Below are 11991 nucleotides of genomic sequence, written 5' to 3' on the forward strand. Positions count from 1 at the left end.
TAGACCAGGGGTAGGCAACCTTGGCTCTTTTATGACTCGTGGACTTCAACTCCCAGAATTCCTGAGCCAGCCATGCTGAGGGGAAAGGGAGAGGTTTCCAAGCTGAGCCATGCTGGCTCAGGAATTCTGGGAGTTGAAGTCCACGAGTCATAAAAGAGCCAAGGTTGCCTACCCCTGGACTAGACTCTCTATGTAAACACAAGAAGGCCAAGTCTGACACCCCTGAATGTATTTGCGCCTTGTCTGGTCTTCCCAGGCAACAGCTGCCACTTTGAGAAGATTTGAACTCTACACCTGTGGGTCTAGTTGTTTGGGCCTGACAATTACTAGAGGAAGGAGATTATACTTGGTGATGGAGTAGAGAGCATAAATTTTGGCTTTTCATAAATCAGTTTCATTTAATTGTACCTGGTTGGCTTTAAGCTTTAAGCCAACTTCATGTCTTGTGTTGTGTTCTCCCTTCCACTAGTCTAACCCATTAGACTCTCCTCAAATTTGGGATCCATTAAATATATTAAATTACAACTCCCATTTAACTTGCTAATCTATCAGTGCTGCCTTGGGAGATGTAATATATTTGGTTGATAAAGGACTGAGAACTTACTTAAAAATTTCTCATCCTAACTATCCAACAAAACAGTGACAAAAAAACCCACAAAAATATATGGCTGAAATAGAAGCAATTTGGAGTACTCTAGGATGGATTTTGGCGTGATGGCACAGTGGTTAAAATGCAGTATTGCAATCTGACTCTGCTCACTGCCAGGAGTTCGATCCTGACCAGCTCAAGGTTGACTCAGCCTTCCATCCTTCCGAGGTCGGTAAAATGAGGACCCAGATTGTTGGGGGCAAATATGCTGACTCTGTAAACTGTTTAGAGAGTGCTGCAAAGCACTATGAAGCAGCATATGAGTCTAAGTGCTATTGCTATTGCTGTTTTGTGTGGATTTACACAAAGAACTAGGGGTTAAATTCAGTTTTGATATCACCCCACCCCACCCCAAAAAACACAGTCCTAAACTCCAACCTCAGAATTCGTAAAACTTTTGCACCAAATTCCAAATTATGGATCTTGAGGCTCTGATGAAACACAGAGCAGATCCTGTGCATCCATAATTTGCCTCCCCAACATGTTATGAAAGAAAGGTAGGGAAAGTGCTTTGGAGCTGGAACTCTACCAAAAGATGTTATATTTTCCCATACCTGAAATATAGAGTTACTTTATTTTCATAACAGTACTCATCAAAGGGGCATTTCCAATTTTAGTAGAAAGAAAATTCAAAAGGATTGCTATGTATACAAGATCATATTCCCTTCCCTTCCCCCTCCCAAAAAAAATCATTATCAAAGCATATATTCAGTGGTGGGATTCAACCAGTTTGCGCCACTTCAGCAGAACCGGTAGCTAATTTTTTGTTGCCCAGGCCCAGAATGGACTTCCGGAAGCGGCATCCACACAGAGAACCGGTTATTCACATATTTGAATCCCACCATTGCATACATTGTGCTTTGTTCAGATCCCTTTAAAAGTAAAAGCAAAAGATCAAGGATGGTGTTTCTTTTACCACCCCACAATCTTCCTTAATGGGGTCTTTATTTTTTTTCAATCTCCAGGAAAAACAAGAAAAGGTAAGCTTAGATATTTCTGATCAAGATTATATTTCTGATCAATCAAATCTCTCTTCAGAGTCTGAGACATCCGAGAGAGAACGCTCACTCGTTTGAGGTGGGGTAGGGAGAGTTGGAATAATGGAAGTGATGGATTCCTCCAGTGAAGAGGGGAAGGGAAGGCTCTCTGCTTCATTTGGTTGAGCAGAAGGGATGGCAGGGGCCATCTGCAGAGACGGCTCTAACAAAGTAGGGACAGCAGATCTTCTTGTTGGCGGTGTGATGCTCTTCCTTGGTGAACTGGTGACTGAAGCAGGTTCCTCCCTTGGGGGATCCAGTAGCTCCTTTAGAGAAGGAAACCAAGAGAAAAAATCCTCTGGTGAAGGAGGCTCAGATGTTGGGGAACCGGAGAAAGCCTTTATTAAAGGCTCAAAAATCTTGGGCAAGTCAGAAAAGGAAAAGTCATCCTCATCAAGGATGGTCTCCGATTCACCAGCCTCATAATCTTCTTCAACGGCTCTTTTAACAAGGAGACTTAATAGGGCCAGAGAACCTTCCTCCTCATCTGCAATCATCTTCAGATTTTCTTCTTCAGCAATGCTGGGTTTTGAGGTGTTTGGAGATCCCCAAACAGTAATTCCTTGCTCCTTATTGACTCCCTCTGTTCTGTTATCTTGTGGGGAGTCCAGGTCTTCCAGGTTGGGTATAATAGCTCCAATATTATCCCAGGAGTCATCACCTTCAGTCAAGTCCATCTCGTTGGAATCGACTTCCAATTCGTTGGGTTTGAGGTTGTATTTCTCTGTTCCTGATCCATTGGCCACAGTTGGGGTTACAGCAACAGCTTCCCCGAGAGGCACTTGAATGCTCATGGATATCACACCTGGGAAGAATTACAAAGGAGAAATATTATAAAGTGATAGATCTATAAACCAAGCAACAAACAATTCAATAGCACTTGCCTATTATGAGTCGTTAAAACTCCTGTTCATATTTGTAGAAAAGTACTCTGATCCAACAGCAGTTGAATAGGAAATATCTTCATTTGTGTAATCTCCTGTCAAATGGAAGCTTTGTATTGCTCTTTTCTTAATTTGGGTAATTGTTAACATAAATTATCCAGAAACTTTTTTAAAAAGAATTGCAAAGCATCCTAATTTTATTGTTTGACACATCAATGCTCATAATGCAGGCTCTTAAATGAAAATGTAATCCCTTTTCTTGGTGTAACTATTTGTCTACATTTTTTTTTTTTTTTTTCTACAAACTTTTCTACATATTATTGATACAGAAAACATGAAAGCAGCCAACACTTCACATGATGCTGTGTTTATGCTTGTTTGGTCAGCGGGGGAAAAACCCGCAAATTCAATTCATTAAATTGGTCTCAGAATACTTTCACATCCCTACAGGTAGTCTTCGACTTAGGACTGTAATGGAGCATATGCATTATGGTCTTTAAGTCATGATGGTCGTAAAGCATGTCACCCACATGACCAACCCAGTTCTATGATCTTGTTGGCATCAAATTGAGTTGGTCATGTGAATGCTACAGTCATTAAGCAAGGCGGCTGTTTGTTATGGATTGGTTTTGCCAAAAGCTGGAAGTAAATGACAGTTTTTGGTACAAATGTAATAAAACATGGTCAAATGACCACGGGATGCTGCAAACAGTCATAAATGCAGGGTGGTTGACGAGCACCTGATCTGCAGTCACGTTACCACAGGGGGAGGGGAAACTGTCGAAACTTCAAAATTTGTAAGTAAGGAGAGGTCCATCGTAACTTCAAACTGTCGCTAAGCAGCCAGTCATAAATTGAGGACTACCTGTAATCAGGTCCAATTATAGGACTTTTTCCTCCCAAGTCTTCATGATATGAAGCAGGATTAATTCTGCTGATCTTCAAGTAAATAAAAGCAATGTCCCAGGAGACTTATTCCAAAGTACGTTGCTTCTCCAGTTAAGCAGGTATGTTTCCCTCTCACTACCTCTACGATGCAGTTATTATTGATGCTCTAGGCAGCAACCCACACACCTCCAGCTACTCTAACTGGTTGCTTAGGACAGCAAAGAATATAAGCCTACTTTGTGTTTCCAGCCAGTGTTTCTCAACCTCAGCAACTTTAAGAAGTATGGACTTCAATTCCCAGAATTCCACATCTCTAAAAGTTCCTGAGGTTGAGAAACACTGGACTGACCTAATGCCTTTTTCTATCAGATAGATTATTGCTCTTCTCATTTAACAACTAGGAAACACAGGCTGGGGTAGAGAAAGGATCAAGATCTTCACAATTCTTAAGAAGTCCCCAGTGGGCAAGGATGGGATTTGGCCTGTTCTAAGTCTTAGTTTAATGCAAACTTCATCAATCCTTTGAAATGATTCTTAGCTGCTCTATAGCAGTGTTTCCCAACCTTGGCAACTTTTTTTTATAACAAATTTTATTAGTTTTCCAATTTAACATCCACGTATTTAGAAAGCAACATGGTGACCGGGTAATCAATAGTTCAGTAACAGCATTTTTAGTACATGTCTCAGGTTACATTGTCAAAAATTCCTTCTCTATTTCCCGTTAACATTTGATATAACATAGTAATATCAAAGTAATAACAAAGTAATACTAGTTAAACTAGTAAGTATTACTAGTAAGTTTCTAACCATAACAAGCTCAATTAAAACATTTGTCAATCTATTTTTTGCTTATACATATCCATATCCTGTTTTTAAATTTTACCTAATTCTTAATTTCTAATTACAGTATTCCAATTTTAACCTTTAACATCCATAATATATTCAAATTTCTGGTAACCCAAATTTCCTTTATTTCACTACATATGATAGTGAAATAAATTGCAATTGCAATACACATATTACTTACTTAGATATATTCTTATTTTATTTCATAAATTTGAAGTGAATTCCCCAGCCAGCCATGCAGCAGCTTTTTCTATGTCCACATCACCTGGCTAGGCAAGTTATACCTGCTCAAAATCTGCTCATTGTGTGAATATTAAAGGCTGCTTGGAGCACTTCTTTTCACCAAGAAAGGGAGATTTCATTGAAGCAAGTAATTAAAGAAGTGGGAGTGTTGAGTGACTCAGGCTGAGCATTCCATGGCAAAGCCAAGGTTTTATCGGTTCAATTTCTGCCTATCACAATGTTGTAAAATGCACAGAACCCTCAGCAGAAAAATTAAGACAGGTTTTATTTTGCATGTCTACTTAAAATTATAAAGTAGGACACAAACCAACGCAAAGCGGAAATCACGGGGTATAATTAGCAGGATATGTACAAACAAATAATATATGAACTGACGATGTAGGCAGTGGAACATATTACAGGTTCTCCTTGTTTAGAACCACAATTGGCACTGGCAATGCAATCATTAAGCAAAGCTGTCATTAAGTGAAACCACAACTTATGATCTTACTTCAGCTTTCTTTTCCGTCACATACCTATAAAGGTCATAAAATGTGTGGATTGGTTATAACTGCAAACGGTTGCTAAAGGAGGCAGTTGCTAAATGAGGACTACCTGGACTTTCTTTGGCATTTGTATGCTTTGATTACAAATGTGTTATCTAACAACCTTTCCCAAAATTAGTTAGAGTCTTGCTGTAGTAACAATAATGATATAAAGTAAGAACAGAACCAGGAAAATAAATATCTATCTACATTCATGCTGAGCGGGGATGATGGGATTGTAGTCAAGCCCATCAAAAGCCCTTGGTTTGGGAAGGCTGGTTAAAGAAGAATAAAGAAGACAAAGCAGTATATTGTTCTCTTAACCATAAATTAAATGGGCTTTGGAGAACTTCCCCCCTCCCAGTTTATCAAAGGCGATTACCTAAAGTTATCACAATGAGAAATAAGTCTTGCAAACAATTTTGTTGAACCCCAACAGTTAAGAAATTAGGGAGGGGGGTTCTACCTTTGCCATTAATCTCTAACACATACATCAACAGTGCTTAGTTTATTTTGTATTTCATTTTGAATCACATTTAGGAATTCCACAGATGGCCTTGATAAGAAAAAGAAAGCTTTGTGCAGTTTACTATGGCAATAATGGAAGTTAATTCTGAAAGCAAAGCTACTGGGTGAGGTATAGTGTAAAACTGAAGTCAAGTAGCTTTGACTCACAGCCTTGACCCTTGAGAGACATAAGAATGTTTAAAATCTTGCTTTGTCAGGCTTCAAAAGGATTCTGATTGTGTCTCCCAGGTTCTAAAATCTCAAGTAACATTCTCCGTAAATATTTTTTTCTAGTAAGTATCACTTATAGAACTATTGGGCCCCACCTTGAAACCAATTAATTTGTTTGTCTCTTTTAGCCTTTCTTTACTGGGGAAACTCAGCACCCAGGAATTCCTATTGGCACTGCTGACAGAAATTAGGGCCCCATGGAACAAGAGTCCATCAATCAAAGTATAAGTGAAGGATTGTATTTTTGTTTTTATTTTTATTTTTTTATTATTTTTATTTTTCCTTTTTTCCACTGTACAACAAAAATAAAACTGTAAAAATACATTTTTTTCCCTTAACAAAACTGTGTTATACATCTTCTATATATTATTTACAATTTATTTACATCAGTATTTTTGTTTTTAACGTGCCCACCTTAAGACATTAAAATCCAAAGCATCTAGATCAGTGTTTCTCAACCTTGATAACTCTCAGATTTCTGGGAATTCGAGTCCATGCATCTTAAAATTGTCAAGTTTGAGAAACACTGATCTAGATGGAAGGGAATAAAAAAATCTGTTTCTAAGCCATTTTGAACCTGAAAATCTAATATTCAATATACCATGTTTTGTTTCTGCTTCTAGCATTTTTTTAATTTTATTTTACTGGCTACATATAAAAATTGCTGAAAGTTAAGTTTATAGCTACAGGTAGTTTTAGTGAGCTCTTTAAAAAAATCTGATCCAAAAGGAAGGAAAATAGAAGCTTTTTCTAAGTTATCTTTAGGATTTTTTTTCCTTTTACAATTATTCAACATTCCATGAGTAGATTAACGGCCTTGCCCTTTGCATCTTCACTCAGACGTAATGCCCATTTCCATTCTTGCCAAATCTTATAGACTCCTAAATCTAAAGCACATCAGATAAAGTTGAACCCAGCCAGAAAACTTTTAAAAAAAAATAGAGGTAAAATACTTTCTCACTAGGCACTTATGTTCAGAGCAGCATGGGATATTTAGAAACACAAATTACATTGTTCAAATTGGACAGGTTGCAGAAAGCATAGTTGAAGAGTTGTTTTTTTGGTCCAAGGCCTAATTTTTCCTTGCAACATCAACCCTGCAAAGTAAGCTGGGCTGAGAGAAAGAGTGTAGTCCCAAATTGCCCAATGAGCTTCTGTGATTCAGGTAGGACTGGAACCTTGAGGGCAAATAAAGTCAAAACTTGGGTGGAGGAGAAAATAGCTGTATCTGATGCCTGCTAAGATTGCAGGCTAGTGGTTCAGATAAGCAGTGGAGAGACCCAGCATCTAGACCCCCATAATAGCTGCATAAAACATCCTTGGATGTTATGGGGTCAGTCTCTCTCTCTCTCAGCCCAAGAGCAGAGTGGTGGAGTGGGAAAGTCCAGCCTGAGTCACAAAGCTGTGGTGGGAAAAAAAAATAAGGGCAGACTATGCACGCCACTTAGAACTCCTGGGAAAGATGGCATAAGAATAATAACTTCAGAGTAGCTTAGGGTACCTACGGTTATTGGTTTTTTTTAATTAAAATAAATAAAGGATTGGCATTCTTCAAAGCCTCAGCCTCTATTTAGAAGGATGCCCCAGGTGTTCTTAGAGAATGGAAATGGTTGCTGGCAGTGAAGTCCAATAAGATGTTTGGAGGTGAGGCTGCCTACTAGAAAACTAAACATAAGCCAAGATGGCAGACAGCATTCCGGAGAGATATAGGAAGTGGTGGGGAGAAAGGCACCTCACCATTTTGGCTCCTGATAAATGGAGGGAATGTGGTTGGCTATATCACCACAGTGGATGTTTTTCCAAAAGAGAAGGCAACAATATGTTCTCAAAAAGGCTTGGGGGGAGGGGGGCTCTGTGGGGATGAACCTATCTCAACTAAAATAAATTGGCCAGATAGTTGCTTAGAGTGCTAATAGTTACCATATTTTGAGGGAAGAAAAAATTAAAATACAAATATTTTTTCTGAAGTTGCTGATTGCATGGTCAGCACCAGTTACTATTAGTTATTTTATGGCTATCCCTGGTTTTTGAAACTGAGATGGAGTAAAAAGCTGAAGACATGTTCACACTACCATCTTAGTGTGTAAAATCTTGACAATCCAGCATAACCAGATAATAAATACTCCTCGCTTCTGCAGACATAAGCGAAGGACGTTAGCTGCTCCTAATTAGACTTAGAAGAAAATTTGGCAATTCCAACAAAAATGCAAGTAAATAAGATTGAAAAATAGAATCCTAATTTCTTGCCCCAAATTACATGATGCAACAGTTTTACAGAATCAGAACAGATCTGGGTGTGTTCAATGTTTGAATGGAACTCTGTGCACATACCTTGAGTTTCATAAAAAAAAGATGAAAAATTCATCAAATAATAAATAATGACCACCTTGTCAACAAGAAAGGGACAAAAAGAAAAGGTCTCCTGATATTCTGTTTTCAAGACAGATACTTTGTAGATGTCCAGTGACTCCATACGTTCTCATCTGGAATCTGCTGTTGTATTCCTGTCTTTCCAAAATTCCAGATCAACTTTGGGAAAAATGTCATCAATAATTTCTGTAAAATAGCTTTGCACATAAAAAAAGGAGTTTATAACGAGGATTGACAATTTGTTGGTTTCTAGATGTTTTAGAGTTCCAACTTTATTATTATTATTATTATTATTATTATTATTATTATTATTATTATTATTATTATTATTATTATTATTATTATTACATCTTGCCATTTATCTTGATTGTTAAGACTAATTAGATTTGGTCCATCACATCACTAATGCCAGCTTTTAAAATAATAATGGTTCTAGCTTTGTGGGAGGGTTGAGTGAAGGGGTTCACTTTCTTGTCATTATTATCACAACCTATTTGCTTTTCCTTTCTTTCTGGGCCACACATACATTACTTCACAAAGAAGAGCATAGGAAAATTTCAGGTAACATGCCTGGTTTACCTTAAGAGAAACTGGTTTGTCCAAGATCATCCAGAAAACCAAATGTCATGATGGAGATTTCAATTTACCATATGCAAACTAGACATTGATCATTCCACAACACTCACAAATGCACATTGGAAAGGCTCTCAATGGACTATTGAAATACCATTACAAAGACTTGATCCAAGCCAAACTTCATTCTAACTTCAGACTTTATCAGCCTATAATATGTGCTCATATCTCTCCTATTTAAAATTTTTGAATCATTTTTTCAGTTATGAAGCTCATAAAATAGCCGTTGAGCAATGAGTCTCTCTCAGCCTACCTACCCTACAAAGTCCTTACATTCTGTAACATTTCCGTAACATTTGTACAAATGTTCTGGTCCTTGAAAGTATTCGCCAGCTGTCAAACGAAAGTTAAACACAAATCAATTTAAACCCAGCTGTTCCACATTTACTAAATAATTGGCTGATGCGACTCTATGCATTGCTAAACCTTAGGTCATGTGACACTTCAAATAAGAAAATAAATAAAATGCTGAAGTGACCACTATCAGAAAACGAAGAATGTGTTATTCTTTTTCTCAGTGGATCTCTTCTTAGGTTTCACAAGGTCTAGGGATATCTTCTGGGCTTGCTATAAACATAGTCCTAATTCTCCCAACAAATGTTGATGCTTTCCTAAAAATCTGAAGGACCCCAGTAACACCTTCTCAGACTGAACGGGAGTTTTTGTGAACTACATATGACTCCATCAAATGCATGGAGAGGTTACACTGATTGATGTAGGATCTAAAACCATTCATGCCTCTGATGAAGACAATTCACAAAAGGTTATGTCGTTTAATAAAATTCATTTGTCTGAAAAGATGCTACCAGAGTCCTCCTGATTTCTGGCTACCATAGTCAAAACAGGACTTTTCTCGGTTCTGCAGTCCTTCCATTTTTCTTTCTTTCTTGATGCTCTGTTTCTGCTCTGACTTCACTCATCATTTACTTACCTGTGAAAAGTAAAGTCATGGCCAAGATGAAGACAAGGCTTCCACCGAAGGACATCCTGCCCAAGCTGAAGTTGATCTTCATCCTTCTGGCTTGGGCCGCTACAATACCTTGCTGCTTTATGAATCTCCAGTCAGGCTCATATATGAAACCAATTGCTCCAGGTACTCTTAAGGAGACAGCTTATATCTTTCCTGTTGGGATACGGGGCTGGATTTCCCAGATTTTAGGGTGTGGTATATTGCTATCCCTTGCATGGGAGTGCCACTCTTTACTGTTTCAACAGAGCAGGTGCAACCTTTAGGAAACATCCTCCTACTGGGAATTTGGCAAGGCAAGTCTGGAATGATGAAAGGACTGTGACCAATCCCCTTTCTTTCTCAGCAAGAAGGCATGGAATCACAAGACAGCGACAATCACTGTGCTAAATTTACCACAACCACCACACCTCTCCCTCACCTTTTCTCCAATTCTAGGCTATACATCCTGCTTCCCAAAAGCTGTGGACTGGTGCTAAAACTCCTTTTGTATTGGAGGTTTTGTGACATTTTAAATAGCAGAGCTGTGAAATAATGCAACCAGGTTTAACTGCAAGATTTTCGAGAGTAGAGAAAATTAGAGAAGAGGCACCTGATCAACGTGCAATTTTAAAACTAGAGCAGGGTGGATAACCTGTGGCCTCAGACCGTGGGGACTGCAGAACTAAAAGTTAATAACAAATCATTAGAGATCCACAGTTTCCTGCTGATATTCAAATACAAAGCCAAATAAGTGTGGGTTTTCATGTATTTACCACACAGATTTTTGTGGTACTACCCACAGCCTTACAAATGTTGCTAAAGTTGCATATACAGTATCATTATTAGACAAGGTTAACAAGCAAGCTTCTCTATGCCCGTATACATTAGGTTACCTGGGCCCTTTGATCTTCTAATGAATAATTTGGTGAGTATCCTAGCTGTTGGGAAACTGCAACCTAGGCTGGAAGGAGGGGGTCAAGTAAAGGCTTAGCTTAGAGTCCTTGCGCAGCCACAAGAGGCATAAGCTTAACCTCTCCCAAGATCCATGAAGCCTTATCTGGTCATTTCCAGGGGAAGGCAACCCATCTGAGGAGATTCTTGTAACCTAGCTAAAGAACAATAAAGTTGCTTACTTTAGCTATCTACGAGTAGCTCTAATTGCTTGAGCCTGACACTAGTTACTCTTTAGTAATAAGCAGGTATACCACAGTGGGAAGATTGGCAATTCTTATTCTATTATTTTGAGTCTTGCTTTGAACTCCAAGGCCTCAAAGCTTTAATGAAAAATAACAAGAACATTATTCTTAAAGAATAAAGAATGTCTATAAATCATGATGTATATTGATTTTAAGGGGTTTGTGTCATTTTTACGTCTCTTTTAGTTCAGTATATTTATGGTTTTTTGGGGGTAGTGTAAGAATGGTTGTCTACAGAAAGAACAAGAAAGGGTAAATGGCAACATATGGGTAGAGGGCCATCTGCGGGATTCAAAAAATTCAAATTGGCAAGCATGACATCTGATTGAAGCCTTACCCCTTTTTTATATCCACTGTGTCTGCAAAGCAAGTCAGAAAGGGATGGGGTTTCAATCATGCTGCTGTAAGTGCTATCTGGACTCCCTCAGCACCAAGGATGCTCCCGCTGTTCAGAAGCACAAAATAGCTAACTACATTGTAGCCATGTTGTTGTGGGTACACTGATCAGGTCATTGGTTGATACTTCAGGGTGCTATATGAATCTAAAATATTGAATTAACTTAGTAAACTACGGCCAGTGAATTCAGTTGGTAGCATCCAAATAATTAAACATTACTTTGTTTGTACATTGAGAGCATTATGCACCAGAGACAAATTCCTTGTGTGTCCAATCACACTTGGCCAATAAAGAATATTCTATTCTATTCTATTCTATTCTATTCTATTCTATTCTCAAAGCTACTCTACTCTACTCTACTCTACTCTACTTTACTCTATTCTACTCTACATTTGAAAATCAAATTGCAAAACATTTGTCCACAGATTGAGAAACAATCAGGTTCAGCAAGGGAGAGACTTGTAGGGATATAATGGTCATCCAAAACGATATGGAAATTTTGTAATAACAGGTGGAAACTGATTCTATTCAATAACTAAGGAGGGTATCTAAGGTGATGTGGAGGCCAGATTGATAACAGCACTTCCCAGACCAGCTTTCCAGCAGCATAACTGGAATATGCAGAATGGAAGAGGAA

The 11991-nt window shown here is 38.3% G+C and overlaps 1 protein-coding gene across 1 annotated transcript; it reads right to left on the bottom strand.

Moving 5' to 3' along the window:
- Window positions 1–1569: 1569 nt before the first annotated feature.
- Window positions 1570–9798, bottom strand: LOC107295801. The gene is made up of 2 exons (XM_015825129.1): window positions 9744–9798; window positions 1570–2491 (listed from the first exon to the last, which is right to left on the bottom strand). The coding sequence occupies exons 1-2, from the start codon at window positions 9796–9798 to the stop codon at window positions 1668–1670; spliced, it is 879 nt and encodes a 292-aa protein (XP_015680615.1). The 3' UTR covers window positions 1570–1667.
- Between the last annotated feature and the right edge of the window lie 2193 nt (window positions 9799–11991).

This window comes from Protobothrops mucrosquamatus, unplaced genomic scaffold, assembly GCF_001527695.2.
Source record: "Protobothrops mucrosquamatus isolate PMUCROS unplaced genomic scaffold, P.Mucros_1.0 scaffold2500, whole genome shotgun sequence".
NCBI classification, from domain to species: Eukaryota; Metazoa; Chordata; class Lepidosauria; order Squamata; family Viperidae; genus Protobothrops; species Protobothrops mucrosquamatus.

Bases quoted from the DNA above. Each gene is read 5' to 3' on its own strand.
- LOC107295801 (XM_015825129.1), bottom strand. From the start codon at position 9,798: ATGTCCTTCGGTGGAAGCCTTGTCTTCATCTTGGCCATGACTTTACTT. The intron at 2,492-9,743 runs GTAAGTAAATGA...AATTCTTCCCAG, and splicing joins CATGACTTTACTTTTCACAG to GTGTGATATCCATGAGCATT.